The sequence below is a fragment of the Vollenhovia emeryi genome, unplaced genomic scaffold (assembly GCF_000949405.1).
Source record: "Vollenhovia emeryi isolate VEMERY1.0 unplaced genomic scaffold, V.emery_V1.0 DF939200.1, whole genome shotgun sequence".
NCBI classification, from domain to species: domain Eukaryota; kingdom Metazoa; phylum Arthropoda; class Insecta; order Hymenoptera; family Formicidae; genus Vollenhovia; species Vollenhovia emeryi.
Window position 1 is genome coordinate 55566 of NW_011967166.1, and position 24156 is coordinate 79721.

The window sequence follows — 24156 nt, forward strand, 5'->3', positions numbered from 1 at the left end:
AACATTATATATTAATACAAAATTCGAATATTATTCACTAAATATATTATTTTTACAGAAATGTTTTATAAAAATTATCACTGTCATATTATACATATATATTTGTATACTTTTCTAATCTTCTTTGGCAAAAACCAAAGAAAAAAGTCTAGTCATTGTTCGGGAAGCTCCAACTTTGGCGTTTTCAAGAAATAGTCTAACTTGCCAGCAATCTCTTAAATTTTCTTCGAACGCACGCGACGCGAGTTTATCTTTCAGCGAGCATGATATTTTCGCGCGGCTTACTACTTTTCGCGCGCAGAAGATTGTTCTTACAATATTTTCCCGGACGCACTTGCCGCATGCAAAATTCACGCTTGCTATGCAAATCCCTTTCATCCCCTTTGCCCATACATATACGTACTCGTACATTTTCACTGCTACGCTCGCAGTCGCATTTCGTCGTTTAAATCGCGAGGACGTTAATCGTCTCGACGACGACGACGGCGGCAGCAGCGGCGGTATCCAGTTAACGGCTCCGGTTTCAACGATTCGATAATCGCGCGATAAAGCCCACTCAAAGAAGAAATAATAGTCGCTAAGAACTTTCGTTCGCGTCCATTACGAATGAACAATCCTGGCACGGGCGGAATCTGCATTTCATAAATTTTCAAGCCAACCTCTCAAGTGACTTTTCTCTCTCTCTCTCTCTCTCTTTTAGCGTCATAAAAATTCTTATACAATAGGTGTACACATTCGACAGGTACCTGCATATTGTCAGATTTCTAAAAAAAAGTATTAAATTTGAACATTTCAACATTTTGTTCACTTAACCGGAACGCGTTTGTCTACCGGGTGTCTGGCAAATCTAGCAATTTGATCGGCAACACGACCAGACCCAGGCGACTTGAACCCGGTTATTTTCAGCGACGTACTATTTCGGGATAGTGCATGTCGTGGCGCGGGGTGCCACGAAGAAATCAGTTTACGGGGAAACTTGGTCGAGGTAGGTCGTTCTACGTATGTTTGCATACCGGCAATTAGGGGCTCATACTCTGCCTCGAGCATCACCGAACTTGGACCTTTTCGTAAAATCTCAACGTAGTGCGCAATGGAGTATCGTTGAATGTCGAAAATTAATTGCTCGCTGAAACATGGATGTGTACACACGTAATAATAATGTAACGACAGTGTCACTCGGATGCCAAAGTCGAAACCATTAACGAACGTGTTCGTGCAGCTACCTCGAGGAGTCAAGGTCTTGACGAAGACTCGCGCCCAATACATTCGTATAATTATTCGCAGTGGTATCAGTAAGACTCTGAGAAAAAATGATCTACAAGAAGAAATGAAAATTTCAAACTTAATAAATGCGTCTTTCTAGCACGTGGCTTTTCATCAGTCGTTTATCTAGCGTAACGATATATGTATAGACGTGTGTCTCCAAGTATAAACGCAAAATCAAGCGAGATCGCGAGAAAGCTACAGGGTTAATGGTGATTCCTACCGTTCATCATCGCGCCTACGTCAGAACATGAAATTACCAATCTCTTTTCGAGACGAATGTTGATCAAGAATATACGGTACGCTGTTCCAACTAGATTTACACTATCAAGTATTTGATTATCAGAAACATCATTTGATAGAGCTGCTTTTTATAGAATAGCAAACAACTCGTTTTTCTATTAAAACTTGTAAATCCGATTAATTTATTTCCAACTTGCGAAAAGTCTCTGGAAAAATCACAGAGATTTAATTAAAGTCGGATTACACCCCGCGCCGACTTGGGGGAAATCGTCGATCATTTTTCGCGGGATCGTAAACAGTTTCACAATAGATTTTGTTAAGCGGCCAAGTGACTCGTCTCTCCCGACGACGTTCTCGATTCCCTGCGGATCACGAGCAAGTCAATAGCAGAGACTCGGAGAATCAACTGTGCCGCGGAGGCAGACGAGACTCGGAGATAGGACGTTTCCCATTAAATTTGCCCGGCGTAATTCTCCATTAGCCCTGGTCAATACTCGCGCATAAGAGTTGGCCATCTTCTTACATCGAATCTCCTTATATTCTGTCGTATCGATCCGTTACATACGGTTCTATTAGTTTGTTTGTACCAACGTTTTTGAAACTAACTTGAGGAAAAATCCGTACAACGCTTGAATGACTCGTGCATCGAAATTAGCAATCGAGATTCCTCTGGCCTTCGAGCGATAGAAGGAAGATGATATTACGGAACGAGTCAATTCTTCGGCTGCGGTTTTCGAAACAACAACGTGAATTCCTGCGGTGAGTTTGCGGTATTTTTGCGAAATCAAAGACGTGTTGCAATCGGCAATGAATCGTTAGAATCCAAGTAACGGCAAGAGAGCTCGACGATCGGAGAGAATTGGACGATCCGCAAGCGTGATGGTCACACAAGTGACACGATTGAGGTGACATCGTCGCGAGAAGTCGTCATTGTCGATGGAAACGGACAGAACGTCCCGTTCGTCGGCCAGTAGGAGCTGGCAGCGTGGAAGTTATCGCGGCCGGGGCGGAAGACGACGGAAACGCAGGCGGAAGCCGTGGGGTGAGCGGATCGCCGACTGGACCAGGGCGCTGATAGCCTTCCTCTTCAGTAACGTCGGCATCGTATGTCTGGTGGTGGGCTACACTATAGCAGGCGCCTTCCTATTCACCCACATCGAAGGTAGAACCAGCTTGGATGTCGCCAGTGATGTCATCAAGCTAAGAAATCTGACAGCCGCCACTCTTTGGGAGCTAACTTCCAAGGTGAACGAATCTTTTCCACAAGTGGCTATTTTCACTATTTTCACATTTAACAAACGCGACGCTATTGTTTATAGGAAAATGTCTTTTCGGAAAAACTCTGGAAGGCAAAAGTGAGGGACATTCTCGAGAATTACCAGAAAAAGGTAGTGTCGGCCATAAAAAATGGGTACGACGGTGTGGAGGAAAATAAGTGGACTTTTGCCGGTGCTTTTCTGTATTCTCTTACTGTGATAACGACTATCGGTGAGTCTCGTTTTTATCTATATCTATACATCTATATTTTTACACCTACACTCGCCAAGTCATGTCCGAAAATAAAAAGAATTTCAATTGTAAAAACGGACAGATTTTGAGTTGAAAAATATGTACATAAATCTTTATTTGTCTGAAATATCAGTTGAGAAAAAGACAGACTGACAGAGAAAAGAAGAGAGAGAGAGAGAAAGCAAAAGTTAACATGTTCATTAAATTATAGTGGCCATTTATATCGGTTTGTTTTTTCGAAACTACGTTTGAGATATTTAGAATGCAAAGTTGAAATTGACAAAATTATTTATTATTTTGTCGCATGTATACGTATACATATGTTGCATACATACACGTGAAAATTTGATGACAATTAAAGCTCTTCTGTTCGTTTGATAAGAAAGAAAACGCAAACTCATTTTGCTCTATGCCAGTTGTAAAATAAATTGATTGATTTAGTTATATCTGCTAGTGACGGAAACGTTCTCTATATGCTTGTATATTATTTTGATCGACTTATTATTTTGTTGAGAAATTTCTAAAAGATATATTTATATAAAAATTCTTTTATTCAAATGAATATTCAATGCAAAAACACAATTATAGAGATAAATTTTTTTAGTACCGGAAAAATAAACTTATTGAAATTCTGTCAGTCTTAATTTCCGAAAAGTCAATTTTTTCGTCGATGAATAAGAACGCAATGAAGATTTAATCATTGATAAAAATAAATAAACTAATAACGAAACTGTAAATTTCACGCCATCGATTTTCGTAAACATAGCGTTTGATACAAAAGTTACTTGGTGAGGGTCTATCGAGTTCTAATGGGTCAAAGGAGATCGAGTTATCGCATCGAATCGAAAAATGGACGCGAAACGACGAATAGTTACTACTATCCAGGCCACGAATAGTACCCTGAGACGTAGGATTTATCATTTCCCGGCGCCACGGCAATGAAAGGATAAAGTGATATTAATGACTTTAACGTGATGCTGGCTTTGTTCTCAGCGTTGTGCGTGCCACACCGATATCGGCATACCCCATGTACGAGTTGTGCGCAAAGAATATAAATCATGATTACTTGGCGAAATTACGCGAAAGGAATTGTGCGATTCGTGAGGCTATCGCATAAATTAGAAATATAGAAAAGTATTGACGCGCGCGGCCACGGATATACACCTCTATTAAAATATCTACTCTAATATAAATCTGTATTTCAAGTCAATGTTACTCCGATAGATGAAATTAACGTAAAAGCTGTTGTATAATAATTTAATAGATATATATATAAATATTAAATAATTACGATACACCACTGACCATGTAATTAAACCACCTGATAATTTATATAACTTTAATAGGATCACCACACAATAATAATTGTTGCAAGATTTATTGCATTTTGATAATTATTATACCGACTGAATTATAGCACACTGTTACTTGTGGCTGGAACACTATTTTGGGGGAGTTGCGCGTGAATATCGGAACTGAAATTCGTGCGAGCGCGTGCCGAAATGACAATTATTATCCGAGTGTTGGATAATTGACGCAAGGCAAGGCAAAGTTTGGATTATAACATTGTATTATTTAACGATACGAAACATTGCATTTCCGTGAAATATAGCGTTGATAATCCTAAATACAGTCTTTTGCAATTGATTCGCGGACGAGTTCGATGAAAGTCGCGCGAAATTGGATTATATTGCTCGACCGTACTTGCTGTACTTGCCTCGTATCCGACGTCCTTCGTGGCCGATCGAATCGTTAGCAAGAATTACTTGTCGTACGAATTTGCGGACTGCCGAGGACTTGGTTAGGCCGGAAATTAATTAACGCGCGCTCCGATCGTTCGATTCCCCAGGAGGATCGATCGCTCGCGTTCGTTCGCAAGGACGTCGCTATCAAGGATCGATGTTCCGTTTCGCTATTAATTAATTTCTTTAGCGTCCATTAGGGTTAGTCGAGTTAATCTGCTAGACGCCCTAAAAGAATCGCAATATTCGACCAAGACATCGTGCAGAATCCGTATCCGCCATGTAAAACAAGTTGATTTGAAATGAGCTAGCGATTGATTAATTCACCTTTCTAAAAATGTAGATTGACACTTGCTTATCGTTCCACTATCGAGAATTTGAGATACAATAGCCGTAGTATCGCAAAGGGATGTGGAAGATAGTTGGTAATACAACGCGATATAAATCAAGCGCGACAGCGATTGTCCAACATCACCGGCAACGGGCATAATTAATTTTCAGAGGTGATCATTTCGCCGTTAAACTTGTTGACAAGCCGATAAATTGGTGCCGCGACGAAACCTCCCGCGATTAATTCTCACGATAATTGATCGCCAATTCGACGACACTGTCGCGTCGATCGCCCTCGTCGTTTTAGACGGAGAAATAACGAACGCGTACGCACAAGTACGCGCGGGATATCGGTTTCCGTATTTTTGGTTAATCGCCAATAACTCCCTGGCCGGAGGCCCGACCCGGGCGGACCGATGTCCCTGATACGTCTCGCGCGTGATACCTGTTACGTGCGTGGCAAGACAAGCGTGTCGTTATGCCGATAACGCCATCCACGTCGATTCGTACGCTTCAGCATCCGAGGCTTCTAATTAATCATCTCTCGTATCAATCATAGTCCCGAGTATAACTTACAAATTCATTTTTATTGGAAAAATTCATCTCCCCTCCCTCTCTTTCCCTCCTCTCACGGTTATTCCAGTTTGTATATTAATTTATTGGCCCTGATTAACGGCTATTTTATTTCAATTTTCAACTTTATCACGTCATAATCCAATCTGTCTCACGTGCTCTCTGCCGAAACATACTTTAAATCGCCCCGAATGGAAACGAGTGATATGACGAGTGCATATATCATGTTAATTTATGTCATGGCGTGTTGCAGTAAATCATTGTGGAAACGAAAGAGGATAAAATCGGGCGATCTCGGCTGCCAAAATTGTCAGTTAGTGAAAATGATAAACATCGCTGGCGGCGCACGTTATGCTTCGCTACGTGGTTATCGGCGCTTTAGTATTATCATGCACACCGCTAAACCTAAATGCACACCGCCGACGTACATTTAGCGTCGAGGCTTTTACATACGAGTGCTCGCGAAATGATCGGAAAATCTACATCTCCACTCTTGCCATTTTTCTAAGCAAGACTTAATAAAACACGTAACATTGCGCATTTCATGTTAATTCAATAATTACTTCCAATTTCAATCAATTCTATTTAGTTTACATTTTGCTAAATCGTTAACGCCCGCCGTTCTGAGATTACGTAATTGGTAGGACGAAATCGATAATAACGAATGGGCGAAACGATTCTTTCGCACGTATCGGGATTCGGAACGGAAAAACTTTATCACCCTAGCAAAGTCGAGGATGACGTTTCTATAAATACCGTCGACGCTTAATTGAGTTTGAGATCGCAGTGCCGACGTAAGTATCGTTATTCATTTACTGATGGATTTAGGTTTGGCAATAATAACCTGATGGCCGTCAGTGATTTTATGTAACATCGTCGCCGTCGACAAACGTCGTTTTGCTCGACAACGACAAACGTGGCTACATGGTTTTAAGGAGGTTGTAAAAAGAATTAGAAACGTTAAGTTTTCAACAACATTTATATAGTTGAAAGTTCAACATTTCTTAACGTCACTTTAATGCCACAGTGAAAAATATTTTATCGCTAAAAGTAATTCTCTATGTGTATTTTATCCAGCGAAACACTTGAAACCAACTTGAAACGTGACATAAAAAGAGTCTATTTTGTGCTAAGTTTTGTCCTATTTATATGAATAAATTTCAATACACGTTTCGATATCGATTTGTTACTTACTGCGGTTCTACCGTGATCCAAATTTTTATATTGCAAGAAAACTATATACGTCATGTCATATTTTTCAAATCTTTAAAGGTACCTTTAAAACGATTAATACATTCTTTATGTATTAAACATCAATTTATTTAGTTTTCAACACCTTTAATAGTTTTTTTTCTTGATAATTGATGCGATATCGAGTTTTTCATTAGAGAAACTTTCTTCATTCTTATTAAAAAAATGTGTACTTTATTACAAGTGTCTTTAAGAACCAACAGGTGAAAAAAAAACTAAAAAAATGTATGCTATGTTAACATTACTTATAAAAGATCTTATATTTTAAATGTAATGCAATTTTTACATTTTTTCTAATTCTCCTTGCGAGCTTTCGTTGTGAACAAACTAACCAACGCACGTGCACAGTCTGCAGAAATGCGAAGGGAGTTTTTTTACCGTTTAACAAACTGTTAAAGGAAATTGCACGCATATGTATAATACATATTCCAAGTTACATGGTTGGACGCCGGGAAAAAATGTTGTACGTGCAAAACGGCCGGAAAGTCAAATGTCAACGGCGATACGTAACATAGCTCGTCGATAAACTTGGGACTCATTCTATTCGTATGGCCATTCTACCGTCGAGAACTTCCTGTCTCTCTCAGTTTTTGATGCCTCCTCCTCCCCACACACACACACACACACACACACACACACACACTGGGCCTCGATTGTTTTTATATACGTGTACCACGCAAATTTCAGTGATATTTTATACGTTCCACAGATGCCGACAAATCGTAGTAAAAACTGACAATGGAAGAGCGCGTCGGCCGTGTTCTACGGTTCTCTCGTGATATTCTTCGTTAAAAGTCGTTAAAACTTCTTTAACGTCTTCTAAATGACTGATAATATGGCTTGTGTATTTTTCTCCCGTTTACGATCGAAAACGGCTCATAAATGTTATTTCCACCCATTAGACAACAATAATGGTTCATATTTTCGCTGTCTTTCTTTACTCTCTTTTTATTAATATAAAGATCAGCACGTACATTAATTGTTCTTAACGCAAGCGTGACGTTGCTTGATAAATTGTACTAAATGCGTTAGTAATTTAGAGTAGTAACTTTTTATTTGCAAAAGATTTGCAAAAGAGTTTTGTCTGCAAAATTTGAATATCTTAAAAATTTACAACAAAATCAAACTTTGAATAAAACTTGAGGAAAGATGACAGTTGCTTGAATTGAAATGAGACTAAAGATTTTCTAAGATGGTTATATTTTTATGAATACTTGAATTTCACTTTCAATTTCTTATGACTCCGATATTGGATTATTTAATAAATATATTTGTTATTAGAAATCAAGTCTGGAAATACTTAATACATGCACAGCGGTTTTATGCACTAGCATTCGTTGACTCGTATAACACGACATTAATTTTCGCGTGTATATGGCCCATTATTTCCGCTTTCATTTCCGACTATGAAACGTGCGCATATTACATTGTGCAAAGGGTAAGTCGAAAGTTGTACGAAGAACTTTGTTCCCATGTTTTTCATTCAAAAATAACGAAAAAAGAAGGAAAACTGTTGGTATTAAAATGCAGCAACAAACATTTCCGATTTATTCAGAATATTTAAAGCCCGTAGAAACATATATTTACTCTTCATGTGGTACACATATTCTTCTACATATCATTGACGTTAATTTTCGGATAAGACAAGTTAGCAAAATTAGAGTATGGAATATTTAAGCGTGTCTTTACCTCTCTTGCATTCTTTTGCTTCTTCAACTTCAAAGCTTCGTTGTTCACGTTCACCAACGTGAAGTAGAATGGAATTTGCGACACTATAAAAGTAACATCTTCATTTGTGGTCGCTTCAGGGGAGACCGTCGAGGATTTAATCCTTCTAATGTTAAGTACACGTAATAGAGCGCAGTAATTTCTACAACACATTGTAATATTTTAGTTACGATAAAAAAGAAACTATCTGTATTCTTTCATCAGTAAATAGATAATTACGTTTGATCGTGTAACCTATTTTATAAAACTAAACAACATTATTTTAATGATAACAACTCACGTACGTGTCACGATGAAATATATTGTAAGTTATATTCTGTTTAACTTAAATATTATTTTCTAACAATTTCGTCATCAAGTTAGAGCAAACTATATTTATTTACATTGAATATTTATAATGTAGATTACTTTCTTTTTTTTCCGTTTGTTTTGTAACAATAGAGTTTTGAGAATAAAAAGGAATGAAAAAAATGTGTACCGAGCCACGATATCTCTCGATTGGATTAACAAAGTCGGTGCTTCGTTCATTCGTCCGTCGACACGCGCATTAAAAAGTTACGCTGAAAAATGAGTGTAGCGCGAGACCCATCGCTGCCCGTTGCGCAGTTTTGGACGTCTGGACGCGGCTGATCGGCTCGTTGTGAATCGCGCATCGTTCAACGACACTTGGTTTTCGTTGTCAACTCGTGCTGTCGAATTAGAGATATTCTAGGATCACGACTATACAACTTGATTTTTATCTCCCACTTGAATTTAGTGGTCACTTTTCAACGCGGCAAAGTAATTTAACCGATAAGAGTACACGTAAGATATCCGTGTTTACAGGATCCTAAATTTTGTACTAAAAATATATTTGAGAGAAAGAGAGAGAGAGAGAGAGGCGTTTCTGTTTTTCGCGCGTAAGTCTCGGCGCAAAACGAGTGGAATGTGCGCACTGTAAAATGTCGATATGGGTGTCGCAGAGTCCGCACCGCGTAGACGCGGCTTTAAACGTCCATTTACTGCAGGTTTTATCGCTGTCATTTACAATCGGCCACGTCGTCGTTTTATCGTCGCTAAAAGACGCTAAAGCCCGCGCGATCGGACGTCCACTCTATCTCGGTCGCGGCCGTATCGTAAATCGTCGGGGTGAGTGTCGATTTTCGACACAATTAACGAGATCGATGTGCCCCCGTCCTCTTCGAAAAGAGCGACGTCAGATTTCAACAGCGGCGTTAGACGTGTATTATGCTAAACTTTGAATCAAATTTTCCTCAGAGGTGATACAAATGTAGATATGCCTAGTACATCCGATTCTCGACTAATGTTCGTGGAGCCGAGCATTTTGCACGCGAGGTTCAAGTTCGACGTGTGGTTCCATGAAGAATCACGCTGAATGCATATTGTATTTCTCTATTTCTCGCATATTTGTGTAAATACATGAACAAATATGAAAAAGCCTTTTTCGCTTGATTACAAGGCGCTTCAATTCGACGACACTTTTTGGCACTCGTTGCTGCATACTTTTTGCTCCTCTTGAGAATGATGAATGGTTGAAAGGTAAAAAGTAAAAAGGCGGAAATATCAAGAGAAGTAATTGTTATATTCGCTAAATCGCGATAATAGTCATTGGTAGATTACCATGAAGCCTCCTTCATCGAAGAATCTCTGTCTATAATGCGGAAAATCACTTGGTCGTAGGAAACGGCGCATATTTCTTCAACGCTCGCACAGAACTTGTAAATGGTGCGGTGCTTTCTTTCCTCTCTTTAAGACTTTTTACTTGTTCAGTCTTATGGGACACATTTCGCCACCTTATGAAACATGAAAATGTCCGAGTAGATTCCTCGGGATTGTTTACGTCTCCCGCGAGGTAAACCTGAAACTTTGAGTATCCCATATAGCACACGCGGTCAAACTCTCACGAATATGTCTGTTGAAACAAGTAACATAGTTAGCCGAGGATAAGCTACTTGGTAAAGAAATAATCTATCGCGCGAGGTACGAGAGACTTTGAATCGTAAAAGTGAATTGATAAATTCGTATTACCGCGGGCAATAAAGAAATAAAGGAGGAATTAGTTGACGTATGGGTGAAGGAAGAAACAGAAAGGAGACAAAGTAACGAAGCAACGTAGCAATGAAGCTCGTCGATAAACTCACTTGCCGCGTTCTCGTTTACTGCGCAGGTTACGGCAACATTTGTCCCAGAACGAAATGGGGCAAAGTCGCGACTATAGTTTACGCGATAATAGGGATGCCGCTTTTCCTTCTCTATCTGAGCAATATCGGCGACATTCTGGCCAGAAGCTTCAAATGGATCTACGCCCGCTGTTGCTTGTGCAAGTAAGACCTGTGTTCTTTTCCTCGCAAAAGTGTCCGCGTTCCCATTCAGCATTTTCTCGATAGCTTAACATGAGATTTGAAAGCGTCATCGTGGAATTAATCACGATCGATTTTTAAGATGTCGAAGCAGACGGTACGGCGCGGCAAGTGCGAGAACGTCGGAGGTACCGAACGATCCGGCTGCGAAAAGAGACAGGTGGCAGGTAAGCGACACGATCGTTGCAACCGAAATTAAAATCTGATCGCGCTCTAACAAAGAAATTTCTTTACAGATTGTAAGCTCGTATGGTGGGGAGGTAGACACGTCGAGTTTGGATGTAGAAGAAACTTTGGCTAGAGACGACGACGTTAACCAAGGCGATGGCAACGACGACGACGACGAAAGCGAGGAGAGCAACGATCCTCAGCACGTGACGGTGCCGTTAACTCTCTGTCTCGCTATTATGGTGGGGTGAGTATTTGGCGAGAGATATATATTTGCTTACTTTGCAAAGTTATGCTTTACTTCTTCTTCCCGATAGGTATATTTGGGGAGGCGCAGTTTTGTTTTCAATGTGGGAGGATTGGAACATGCTGGACGGTTCTTACTTCTGCTTCGTCTCTTTGTCGACTATAGGTTTCGGCGACATCGTCCCTGGCGACAAGATCTACTCCGGGCAGGGCCTCGATTTGTCTTTCATCATCTGTTCCATGTACCTGATGCTCGGTAAGTTTTCAATATCAATGGAAAAGTTAGAGAGCTTTCGTCTCGAATCAAATTTTCCCTTACAAAGACGATTGTCATTAAAAGTGGTAATATTATTCGATATTTAATCGTGTATTTTAATCGTCAGCAAATAGAGGTAAACAATGGAGAAGGCTAGTTTTGTTCTTTTTTTAAGAAATCCGATTGCCGCACAGAATTTTCGACGCTCAACGCTGTGGCGCGAAGACAATCGTTTCAAAAGGGATCAACCGCTTTAAATCCTGCAACACGATTGCACCCGTTGCTATACAGCTTTCCGTGCTGCGAGCGCATTAAGTTCGTTTCAATCAATACCCGATTGCCGGGCAGATTTTTCGCGGAAAATATTCAAGTGCTTTCGACCACTTCCGTACGAGCGGCGCTCTCAATTCGTGCAACAATTGGCGCAATAATATCCGTGATGCTTAAAATCACACTCCAATCTAATATTCGATACAGACTTTACAGAGAGACGTCGAATCACTCGCTGGTAATTGATTGGTATTTTCAGGAATGGCGCTGATCGCTATGTGTTTTAATCTCATGCAAGAGGAAGTGATGGCGAAAATACGTAGCCTAATGCGCATCGTCAAGTACATCTTCAGATATGAAAGATGACCAACGAGTTTCCATCGTGATCCCGCCGATCACCGAGATAACCGGTGAGTTGGCAAATATTTCTCTCCTCGCTCATTCAATAATCTGACTTTGCGATTTTAGTAATTGCTTTAATTTTGTCAAAACTGTACTCTTATGCTAAATAGTACATATCGTTGCGTGAAAAAGACTGCTTGCCACTGAATGCGATCCGTGCGAGCAGAAAGCAATTCATGTTCTCTCTTTCAACTCTCCTTCTCAAATACTCTCGCGAGGCGTAGAGGCGTGAGCGAACGGAGAGCGAGAACAATGTGACACAAAGATCGTAAACGATAAATTCTGCACGACTGTTCCGAGTCGCGAGAGGAACGCGAGTCATGCGCTCGCTCTCCTTCGAGAGGCCAGGCAAAAGGTTTATGAAAAAGGAATTAACGTTTTGTGATCGTTTTGCTCTTGTTAAACGAACAAACGAATTTTATGAAATGTTTCTTTTCGCCAAAAATTGTATCCTTTCTAAAATTGCACGTTGGGGAATTTTTCCTTCATCCCTTTATCGCATCATTTCGGCGCGAGAGTAGAGATCGGACGTCACCGCGTGAGGTACCATATATCGAATATATGTATAAAATGTGTGTGAAGATGTGTATGTGCTTGATGGACGATATCGAAGCTGTCGTTTTCGCGTCGAATTACGCAGAAGAAAAGGAATCGAGAATGAAGAATCGAGGACCGGCGGGGACGTACGAGTCGGACAGCTAAGAAGGTGCAAAAGCTAAACAAACATCATGCAGTGTAGAACAAAGGAAAAGATCGTAGGATGATCGAGTATCGCAAAATATCGAAGGAACATATATGGGATGAAACGCGATTACGATGTAAAAGTGGCTGGTACTCGTAATTGTAAATAAAATCTCAAGTATCTCTTATCGATGGGACATATATAATAGATCAATTTCAACGTTCCCGTTTTATCGTCCCGATCGATCGCTCGTCGACCGATGTCCTCGTCATCGATAGGACAAAAGTGGAAAACATTTCGACCGGATTATTTATTACGATCGTAAGAGCAAAGTACGATGCAAAATGCACAAGTCAGATATAAACGGATTTGTACTAAAAACGATTGGCCCGTTTACCAACCATCGATTTCTTTGCGCCTCGCATTCGTTCGAGTTGGCGACTCTTGTCAACATTTTAAACAATGAGATCATATCGGAGAAAATCAAAGGTAACTAGTTGATAACTTGTGACGAAAATTTTGCTATATCGTACATGATATATAGCGAGGAGGAGCGAGAGGTCTGGCATATCAGTGATCGTTTCGCGCGTGCATCGTCATCTGGAGTCGCGTCAACAAAAAAATTGGCGAACAAGAAATGCGAATACGAAGACAGCCGTAACGGGAAAACTTTCTAACCAAGTTTCTTTGATCTTTGGCGAAACCAACGTGGTTTCTCATCGTACGTAATCCAGGAAGGAAGATAAAAAGTGCATCGATACGAAATAGAAGCGAAGAAAACATTTATAAAGATGTGGGGAAAGAGGTGAAAAAGGGATCCGGTAGTAAAGAAGGAAAGAGGGAAAAGGGCAGAGAGAGAGAGGGAGAGATCTGAGGAGGTCTGAGCAGGTCGACGGAACGGGGCTGCGACTACGCGTTTGGGGCTCTCCGTTCCTGTTGTACACTTGCCGCACATGCGCCACAGCCACCAGCCACCAGCCACCAGCCACCCCCGGAGACATCGGAGAGCGATCCTGCGCCCTGCCGCCACTACGGGGGTGCGTCCGCACGTAAAAGCCGGCGTACGCTCCTCGCCAACGACTCGCTCGCTGTCGTCGCTCGGCTCGGCCTCTTCGCATTTCGCTCGCACTTTCCCCCCGACTACGACTTGGTCTTTTCGATCGAAGCTCGACCGCGACCTCGATCCGAACAGGAAGATCTCGTCGATCTCTCGTCGTCGCCGAGCTCGTCGAATCCGCGCTTTATCGTTCACCAGCGACAGTTCGGTGTCGGTGTCGGCTCGATACCCACCAGTTCCGAGCTAAACTCGATGTTGAAATATGACAATTGTTTGAAACGTGAAAAGTTTTACGGAAATGTTTCTTGGAACTTATCCCAGTGTATCTGCCGCGAGGAGTGATTTCTAAGCTGGAGGAAGGATTCGCGGAAACGTCGGCCGCGAACGAGGACACTCGTCGTCGTCGTCGTCGTCGTCGTCGCCGCCGTCGTCGTCGTCGTCGTCCATAGCACCCGATAGGGTGAAGCTCGATAGAGCCCGCGTACGTTTGCGCTGGAACGGATATTTAATACGACGAGAAAGTGCATTCGACAAATCATTCTCGATCGAAACCATGGTGAAGGATTTGTACGTAGCCAAGAACTTGCTTGCGGCCTCCTACACGTCATTGTCCCATCATCTTTCATGACGCATTCAATTCTTATATCGAGAGTATTAGATTAGCTGTCGCTGATATGACGCTGATTCTTCCAAGATAAGACGAGATGGAACTTGAATGTGGAATCGAGTGAGTAAATAGATTTTTTTTATACCATTGTAACGATAAAATTCAGCTTTTTTCAATTTTCCAATTTTTATTAACTTGTCCCCTACTCGCGATTCATTTTATTCAATTTTTATATCCCGATTCCTGATCGGTTAAAATTAATCATCTTGCGTGTCCAACGATCGAGCGTTCATTTTTCATAAGGGGCGCTTCTCCGAGACAGCCCCTCGGGGTAAAGAGCGGACGTGATTCGGGGCGGTCAATGTGCTTCGATTTAAGAATTCTTCCAATGATGCCCGTCACCGCAGCAGACCGAAAACGGATGCGAACCATTAGGTATAATCAGTGTGAAATAATCGGTTATGCCATATTTTTTGAGAAGACGCTCTCTTTCGCGATCCCAAGAGAAGCATGTTTTCGATCTTGATCCCTTTCGGGGGAGCAAGCGAGCCCAATCGAGCAGCGAGTCGCTCTCTTCGGTTGAGTCGACTTATCCATCGGGACATACCTACATCAAACATAAGCGATACAAGTCGATTTTAGTCAGTTCGTGAATGATACGAGTATCGTAGAGCACGTTGACCATAATGTGACGTTATTATTAGTGTTGATATAGACCACTTATAGTTGGAAACATCTACGCAGTGCAGCGTACAGGGTGACACTATAACCGTAAATAATATATTATGTACGATGATGCAAAAATATTATAACAACGGACCGATGCGATTGGTTTCTCATTGAAAAGACAAACGCGGATCGTTTGGAATAATCGGCGCTTCTAGGTGCGATTTTACGAAACTGCGCGCGAGAGAGAACGGTGGGATAACGAACAAGTTTCTTCCACTTTAGTGGTGCGATATGTCCCGCGAAATCACCGTGGGAATTTGAGGACCGTCGTCGGAAACGCGAAAAGCAAGAATAAAGAGCGATCGCTAGCAAGCTGTGTGGTAAGTTACGGGGTGACAATCAAGCTTTTCCAACACCTTTCATTGGAACGATACATTTGTTAGTATTTTTAGGGTTTCGCTCCGCTCGAGCGCTCGCGCAAATTGGCGATACGGATTATTTACCAAGAAAAGAGATATAGAGTACAGAGAGTACGAGAATAAACTTTTTCTACATAAATTGATTTATACCTGTGATAGTGATTAATTAACAAGGTTAATTCTTGCTTCCTGATAAGAGCACCTCGGTAATGAACGTGGTGTACGCGGCACTTTCGAGGATTAAAAAAGGAATCTGATTATGCTGACAGATTATACTTATCTCGAGCTGAAGCTCATGCGAAAATTGTCCGAGCGAGATTGATGTGGCACTCGGCAAAATTTGCATTCGCTTACACTCCTCCTTATTACATATATCGCAAGAAATATTACGTCCCTCGAAGGTAAAGCCGAGATTCAATTACGAGCAAAATCGAATTTAAAAGCGTTTGTCTTTCCGGCTCGACTAGCAGCTCTCACTCGAAAGCAAAGCGGGCTCTCCTCGGGCAACATTTAACGTCCATCTCGAGGATTACGAGCTTTACACGAAGCTCATTAAATTTTTAACATCTCGCTTAGCAAACGATAGATATATCAAACGAATAAGCGCGAATGTAAGCGAAAAATCGCGTTTCGTCGAAAGTTTTCGAGTTTACGAGCAAATTTGTTTTTGTTCCAGACAGAGTTTTCCCTTGAGCGTCCTACAAATTATGCCCTCGTTTTCTCGCGGATCGACAAGTGGATAATCCAAAGTGATATATGCCACAAGTAAATTTGGTCCTCTGTCAAGATTCGCCTTAGATAGAATAAAACGAACGCGCTCGATATACAAATTTGTCACTTTGATATAATCTCTTTTTAAATTTCCTTTTACGTCTCTCCTCATACATTTTTATACAGTTTTAATTATTCTACCTTTATATATGTTTCTTTCGCTTCGCAAAAGCAACGCAATAGTGCTTAAAAAATGTAGTTTGCAGGAAATATTTCTATCGCGCGCAATGCTACGCGCCGACCGTCGCGTCGACTCGTCGCGTTGCTGAAATTTGAGTAAAAGCGCAGGTGTTGCTGCAGGCTAGATAATTCATAATGTCGAAGCGCGTATAGTTGTCACTTTGCCATACAGAATCCCCCTTGGGTATTCTTTTGTAAGAAGACCCTTTTATTTCCTCCCTCAGCTACTTCTCCTTCTTGTTCTTTCTACCTCATTTTTCTTCGACAAAACTTTATATCGAGAAACTGCATAACGAGTCTTTCGAAGCGATTGGTTCCATTCGTGTGATATAACATTTTTAGGCATTATTTTGTGGTTTTCCTTCTTCTTTTTTTAGGGGGGGGGGGGGGGAAGACGCGTTGACAATGCGTGAATTAAAGAAAAGAATACTTTTATTTTGCAACTTGTTATTTTCAACTTTAGAGCGAGAAAAATTCATTGTTATTAAATTGCTCGAAAGTATATAAATAATACCAACTCTCCTAATAAATTGCATTAATTAATACCTATTAATTCCAATACCAGATAATCGTAGAAAGAAAGAAAAAGCTATTCCTCGACATATTTCTTTGTACTATATATTGTAGTATGTACATGTATGTATATTCTGTCTTGTATGAATTCCTCGATAACTTGCAGCTGTTCAATTTTTCGAATCGAGCTTTTTGTAGGTTTTCTGCAACAAACAAATCCGGCAAATTGCAAGAAATAAAAGCAAATTGTCGTGTCTGGCAACATACTGTCATTGTCCTTTTCCATTCTAATTCTCGCTGTTGCAAGGGTTTTTGCAATTGAATAGCATCGACAGGACAGTCAGTATTTTCCAAATCCTCCGATTTGGAGAGTTCTACTGTTGTACATATTAGAATAGGGTGACTATCAGAATGGATATCCGCTTTTATTCCTCATATATTTGGAACAAGGATTAGAGGATAACCTTTCCTTATTTTTTAGTTTTACGACATTGTTTCTCGCTGTTTATTTCGCTGTTAATTTAAAGAATTACCCAAGTTTTTTGTATATTTCTTGCGATCAGACACAATAGAGATCGCTACATATAGCGAAATAACGAACAAGGATAATGCAAACGAAATCTAAATAAATTCATCGAATTGTGAAATATTTAACGAAAATAAATTGTTTTAATCTTCTCCAATGTTTGTAATGTCTGGGCACGGTATCATTTCCTCAGATACATTTGACTCGACAAAGTACGCGAATCTGACAACATTCCGAGATAATAGCACAATATAGCACCTTGAAATATATCTGTCGAGAAGAAATGTCTGTTGCGTTGTCTATTCTATGTGGGATGTGATATTAACCCACGAGTGCAGGAAAAATAATAACTCATTAATCCTCTCATTCACTCGCGGCAACCAGACTTCGTATTACGAAAACTTGAAAAAAAGGATTACGAATATGGACTGGGAATTTACTTATTTTACTACAGGATTATTTTCTCCGTATGTATATACGTGTAACAACACACACCAAAATGAATGAAAAATAAAACAGGTACATTGATTTCGTGATTGACTAAGAAAAAACTTGCCAAAAACGGTGAATTGCCACTATTTACTTAATACTATAAAGTATAAGAATATAGGTAAAAGAGACACGCACACACAAAATATGTTTGATAAACAACAGCAGCGTAAGCATAAAATGGAATGATATGTCTATTGTATGTCGTCAAGAAGTCTCAGCACATTCGAAAACATTAAAGGGGAAAGATTTATCTCTCTCTCTCTCTCTCAGAGCACAATGCGGATAAAATTATCCTTTTTATATTCAGTGACTTCGTAAATATTTTACCTTTGTTCGCAAATGAGACACGAATAATGTAAGATATGAGCGAAAGACCAAGTGGGCAGAATGTGGACATATACAGATAAAAATTTCACTCGATGACCAATAGGTTCTAATTGAAATGTATCTTCTTGATTCTTAAATGATAGAGGCGATACGTGTACTAACAAATAAAAGGCGATACAAATTTCGCTTGGCAAAGGGCAGAGCGATAAAATTAAGATAAAATCGATTTCTAGATATCGAGTTTCATGGAAAAGCGAAAGTCATTTCGCGCGACCGCTTGAAAATCAATCGATTGCAGACTGTCCGTTCGATCGTACGTTTGTCCACGTATTGCAAATTCCATCTCCTTTCTCTCAACGGGTATCCCGTTAGTTAAAGGGACGTTGAGGCTACAAACAACAGCTCCATCCGATGGAATATGATACATCGCGCAAACCAGCTATCGCGCGTGACCGGTATGCGTTTTAATTAACATCGTCAAACGTGGAGCTCTCTCTCTCTCTCTCTCTCTTTTTCTCTCTCTTTCTGACAAACGTCACGAGCGATGATCCCGTTAATTCCGTAGTGCAGAGTCCGCGAGTCGGTTAAATAAACTTTTCGATTGAAAACCACGTCCCACGCGAATTAATTACAAAAACGCGTGGGATCGCGCGACCTCCCTGACATGCTCGCCACATCGCGTATATGATTTTTCCGGAAGTCGCGTTCCATTTTCGACGAGGAATGGTACGTTTTGTTGTCCCTCTCAACGGAAACCTTTGGGGAAAAAAGCTCATTCACGGATGCATCGCAGGGCATACATTTTCTCGCACTATATTCCAATTTTACAATTTAACAAGATGAAGATACTTGTTATACACTACCATTATTAGTGCTATTGTAGCGATGCTAGTGATGTACAGTTGATTCAAATTAAAACTCTCTCTCTCTCTCTCTCTCTCTTGATACCGCAACTACCATATGTATCCCATATTAAGATTAAGAGTTCTAGAAAACTTTAAATTACCATGGAAAATTCCTCTCACGATAACTAAACAAAATTTATCAATTTGTTGTCTCTTTAATTATTCTTACTATTTTGCAATCTCTCTTATCGGAGCTATCATCCGGTGATTGTTTTACATGTTTATATGAGACAGATTAACGGGTAAGAATTTTTTATTACAAGATGAGGAATACGGGAAACGTAGCGGACAGCCGAGAAACCACAAGCCGTACCTTATCCTTCACCAAGCAAGAGAAAAACTCTCCGAGGAAAAAAAACGAATTTACTCGAGCACAGGCCAGAAGCTCGATTTTTGCTGCATCACATCAGAACAAAAAGAAAGATCGAGATAACGAGTAAAAGATGTAACGAGACGACGAAAGCTAGAGTAAAGAAATTTATGGTTAATTCGTCCAAAAACATAGTTCAACAATTTCAATATACTATATCTTTCATTTTCCTTCCTTATTTCTCATATTTCAAAGTCATTTCAGTCAGAAAGGAGGACATATTCTTTTTAACAACACTTCAATCCTATTTTATATATATAATGTGTAATGTAACACATTATTATATTGCACCGTGTTATTTATACAAGTTTATAGAATAAATTCTTAACTGTTTTATTATTATGGACTTTTATTGTAAATTTGTGAGCAAATTTATCTAAATTCCTTAAGAATCATCTATTTATAACAATTCTTTTTAATGAATTAAAATTTTTTACGACGAAATAAGTAATTGCATCTATCTGTGTATAATCCTGTCTAAGAAAGCAATTCCGGGAAAAATTTCAATTGAAATTATCATTTCCTCTAATTTTTTATTTAAGCCAACAGTTTTTATTATCCACTACGAATCGCAAAGCTGGATCGGCAAGATAAATCAGATTCTCGATGACAAGAAAAATCCCGAAAGAGGCGGAGAATCAACGAGATTACGACTTTAACTATCCTCGATAAATGCGGGGTTTAAACACGGTCTCGTTCTATTTTTCACAATTTCTCAATTTTATCGTGCTGTCTCATATTCTTTAAATAATCGTAATAAACCATGGCACCTTCCAAAAATTAACTCCTCCCAAGAAAAGTGAATCAAAATTTGTCCAATCTATTATATTACAAAAACTTTGAGTGTGGAAAATTCTTAAGTATACATTTTCTATTCTGTACATTGATGCATATTGGAATTTTTTTCTCTACAGAAAACAATAAAAGCATCTTAGGATCTACATAAAATGTGTATAAAAAATTCGCTATACTTAGATAATGATTGCAGAACACTAATCGATAAACACCTGATTAGGCACTCATGCTCGTCGTCCTTCTCTATTGGTTCTGCTGTAACGATTCACTTTAATTACATCATTAACCGCATTACTTGAGACATTGTTGTCGTTTTTTATTCGACCGTTTTAACTTGCCGTTCGATGATTAAGCATCCTTCTGTATTCTCCGTACACTTTCAATTAATATTTTTAACTATTTATTTGTGTTAATATTTCACCTGGAAACTTTAATTGTAGGTATGTGATGTCACTTATTAAAATTATATTAAGTTTGGTAGTCATCGAAAAGCTGAGAAAAGGCTTCTTTATTTTTGAAAGTTAATCAAAGGTAGTGAAAAGTCACAGTTGAACCTGGCAGACCTGAGGTCGGTTTAAATAGGTCTTATGCGTATCTGTAGCTACGGACATGCACCTATTTAACTAGATAGTCTCTGGAAGCGATCAGAGAGAGATTCAGTTGAGTTCATCTCTCTCGCTCTCGTTCTTTCTCTGTACCTCTCCTCCTCGACCCTCACACCGACCTCTACGCCTCCAACTGCCGCTCGGCTATCGATTGCGAGCCGCCAGGACCATGAGAAGGCACCCTCTCGACATTCTCTCTCTCTCTCTCCCTCTTCCCGTCTCTCGTCATCTCTCGCTTACTTGTGCTAACTCGTTACGCGGTGCTACCGCGTTTCCTATCAACTACCATGCTGTACAACCTGTCTATAGGGTAGCTTATGTACCACTACGAGCATAAATTCCAATTAAGCGTGGTCCGCTACTTATGGGATGGAATTCCTTCCTCCTCGTCGCGCCGATGGACATCCGCTCGATGCGTAAGATAGTCATCTTTTCTCACCAGAATTATCCCAAAAACTACCGTCAATGTTGCCTCTCATCATTTTTAGAAACCAATCGTAAATTAGCAAACGTGAGATGTCAAGTAAAAAATTATCCAAGTGTGAAAAAAGTATATCGTATCTTCTTCTTTTTTTTTATTTGTGTGTTATTAATTTCTTCTGCTTCTATTTGAGCATTAATTTTCATTTTTTCATTTTGATAATAAAACTGTTTAATATTCGATATGAGTTTTCCTCGATGATACTAATTGATTAATTGATAAAGTCATTAATTTATTAAGTCGTAATTGGATAAAATTCAAATTGATTTCGATTTATTTCATATAAAGTTCAATGCAAACGTAAATTTCTAATTTAAAACCCAAGAAAGAAAAAATATTTTAAAAGCAAAGGTAGTACATTTAATATAATTTTTTATTGTAATCATGACTGATTACATGATAAAAGTAATAATAGTAGTTGTATCCTTCATATTTACTATTGTAGTTAATCGGGCTTCGAATCGGATATTAGAGTCGTTAGAGAACGATGCAGGCAAGCTCCCCATGTATTATGCTACCGTTTCCCTAAGTACGGCTATAGCAGATGATGAGATATATTGTACTACGCTTCACACAAATTCCAATTAAACGCCCGGAATTCCTTTCGCGTGCCAATCGATTACCACGACAATGTGACTGCAGAGCTGAGATGCGTATATTACTCCCGGGAAACTGTCAGTGCAAATATCTTATATCTGACAGTAACTATAACGATCTCTGTGAGTTTGTAAAGATGCAACGGTAAGTGCATGGTTTGCATCTTCGTATGATGGAATCAAACATAATATCATTGTATCGCGTACACATTTGTACACATTTGTAATGAATGTAAGATGAAACAGTATAACCAAACTAAATTGAAAAAAAAAAGAAAACTTAAAAAGCTTAATTAGAATTTCCGAAGAAAAAAACAGACTATCGTCCTAAAAAAATAAACGTTAAAAATTAGTGATAAAACATGAAATGAGCCCAAACGTAATAAAACCAATTTGAATTTGCATCCAACTTTGAAAATTAATTATTAAGAAAAATGGAAAGGCAGTTTATGTTTAATATTAAAGTTCCTTTAATAAAATTGACAAATTACAATCGACATTCAAATAGAAGTAGAAAAAGTAGAAAATTTTCATGATATATTTCATGATACGCAATAGAATTTTAATTGAAATGAAATAATTATTAATAATTATAGAGATACAAAAAATTATGAAGAAATATTTAACATCTAGAATAAAAAATAAGAAAATGAAATTCGTCAAGGGATGGTCTTATTAAGATTAATGGAAATAATATCAGTTCCAATGAAATAATAATCCTAGCAATCGCGGGGATTACAAAAGGTTTGACGACTGATAAGCTTTCTGTAGACGTTGAGTGAGTATAGTTTATTTACAAGTGGGAAGCGCGAGAAACCGATTGATATTGGAAAATCATTTATCCCATCTACTCCACATGACGGGCACACCTTGACTTTTGACAGACCCGAATCGCTGCTCGCTATGTAGACAGCCTAATGCATTCCGCCCAAGGCTGATTTAGGCTATACGTCAACGTCACGAAGCTTTATGTATAATATATAATATACAGGAGCTTCGATATTTTGACGCACAAATGGCATGCAATCTGAAATATTAGCGGTTCTTTTTATTTGATGATAATATTTTCAAGCTCGCGTACAATAGCATACAAATATAGTATTCGCTTGATTGTTAATTAAACATACACAATGTTTGATACGCAATTCAAATATTCAAAGTTAATTCAAGTTGGTTTATTACACATTTGAACTCTTTGTATAATAATAAAAAAAAGTGTGCGTTATAAACATTTCAAATTTCACACGCAAGTAAATGCATACCGTCAAATATATGAAATGATATTAAATAGTATATAAATAAAGTTAATAATTCCTTTTTCATATATTAGAAAATGAACGTGGAACAAAGTTAGTATTTTAATGTTATTATTGATAATAATTACCGAGAGGGTTTAGCTGGCAAGGTTTGGACAATCGAAAGATCTGAATCGTATTTCCTTGATAGATATTTCGTGCCCTACTTTAGAGGATATTTTTGGATTAGTACTTGCCACACAGGGAAATCTGTTTTAATTACTACTTAAATTAATCCGTCATTCTTAATTAAAATACAAGTTAATTCTGCCACATTTAATTACTTTACATGGACACGGAATAAAAGTTCGCACCTGTCTTCAAGCTTGATCGTGTGCATTATGCGCAATTATTATGTGACATTTGCTCACGCACACGTTTCAATTAAATGAATACTTATGTGCCAATGGATGTATACATATACATGTATGTATATGGCACGGTGCCAACTGCAACAAATATACAAACTATAAAAAATGTTCCGCGCATCTTGACTGCCATGTATTTTCCAACCTCCATTTTAAT

The 24156-nt window shown here is 39.1% G+C and overlaps 4 protein-coding genes across 10 annotated transcripts in view; 2 read left to right on the top strand and 2 right to left on the bottom strand.

The window, feature by feature from the left end:
* Positions 1 to 8794, bottom strand: part of LOC105561786 — a 17462-nt gene extending 8668 nt beyond the window's left edge. The window contains exon 1 of the mRNA XM_012012095.1: positions 8601 to 8794. The gene's annotated coding sequence lies outside the window, so the exon portion shown is untranslated. The remainder of the gene's footprint in view (positions 1 to 8600) is intronic.
* LOC105561785 (potassium channel subfamily K member 16) lies at positions 793 to 19809 on the top strand. Its single transcript, XM_012012093.1, has 8 exons — positions 793 to 2751; positions 2826 to 2994; positions 10807 to 10963; positions 11082 to 11166; positions 11236 to 11414; positions 11485 to 11669; positions 12199 to 12349; positions 19753 to 19809. Exons 1-7 carry the CDS (start codon positions 2443 to 2445, stop codon positions 12303 to 12305), a joined length of 1191 nt encoding a protein of 396 aa, XP_011867483.1. The 5' UTR covers positions 793 to 2442; the 3' UTR covers positions 12306 to 12349; positions 19753 to 19809.
* The window catches only part of LOC105561784, a 16090-nt gene continuing 5966 nt past the window's right edge, over positions 14033 to 24156 (top strand). For 4 of the 6 annotated variants that reach the window (XM_012012087.1, XM_012012090.1, XM_012012091.1 and 1 more), the window contains exon 1: positions 14033 to 14807. The gene's annotated coding sequence lies outside the window, so the exon portion shown is untranslated. Of the gene's footprint in view, positions 14808 to 15638; positions 15737 to 24156 lie in introns of all 6 variants that reach the window. The other 2 variants (XM_012012088.1, XM_012012089.1) reach the window with 2 other exon arrangements.
* The window catches only part of LOC105561783 (spermatogenesis-associated protein 6), a 12330-nt gene continuing 11103 nt past the window's right edge, over positions 22930 to 24156 (bottom strand). Inside the window, exons 8-9 of one of the 2 annotated variants that reach the window (XM_012012085.1) lie at positions 23721 to 24080; positions 22930 to 23363 (exon numbers count right to left, since the gene is read on the bottom strand). The gene's annotated coding sequence lies outside the window, so the exon portion shown is untranslated. Of the gene's footprint in view, positions 24081 to 24156 lie in introns of both variants that reach the window. The other variant, XM_012012084.1, reaches the window with a different exon arrangement.

Excerpts from the sequence above, each read along its gene's own strand:
- LOC105561785 (XM_012012093.1), top strand. The coding sequence starts at position 2,443 with ATGGAAACGGACAGAACGTCCCGTTCGTCGGCCAGTAGGAGCTGGCAG. Across the intron at positions 2,752-2,825 it reads TTTGGGAGCTAACTTCCAAG|GAAAATGTCTTTTCGGAAAA; the intron begins GTGAACGAATCT and ends TATTGTTTATAG. Across the intron at positions 10,964-11,081 it reads GCCCGCTGTTGCTTGTGCAA|ATGTCGAAGCAGACGGTACG; the intron begins GTAAGACCTGTG and ends TCGATTTTTAAG.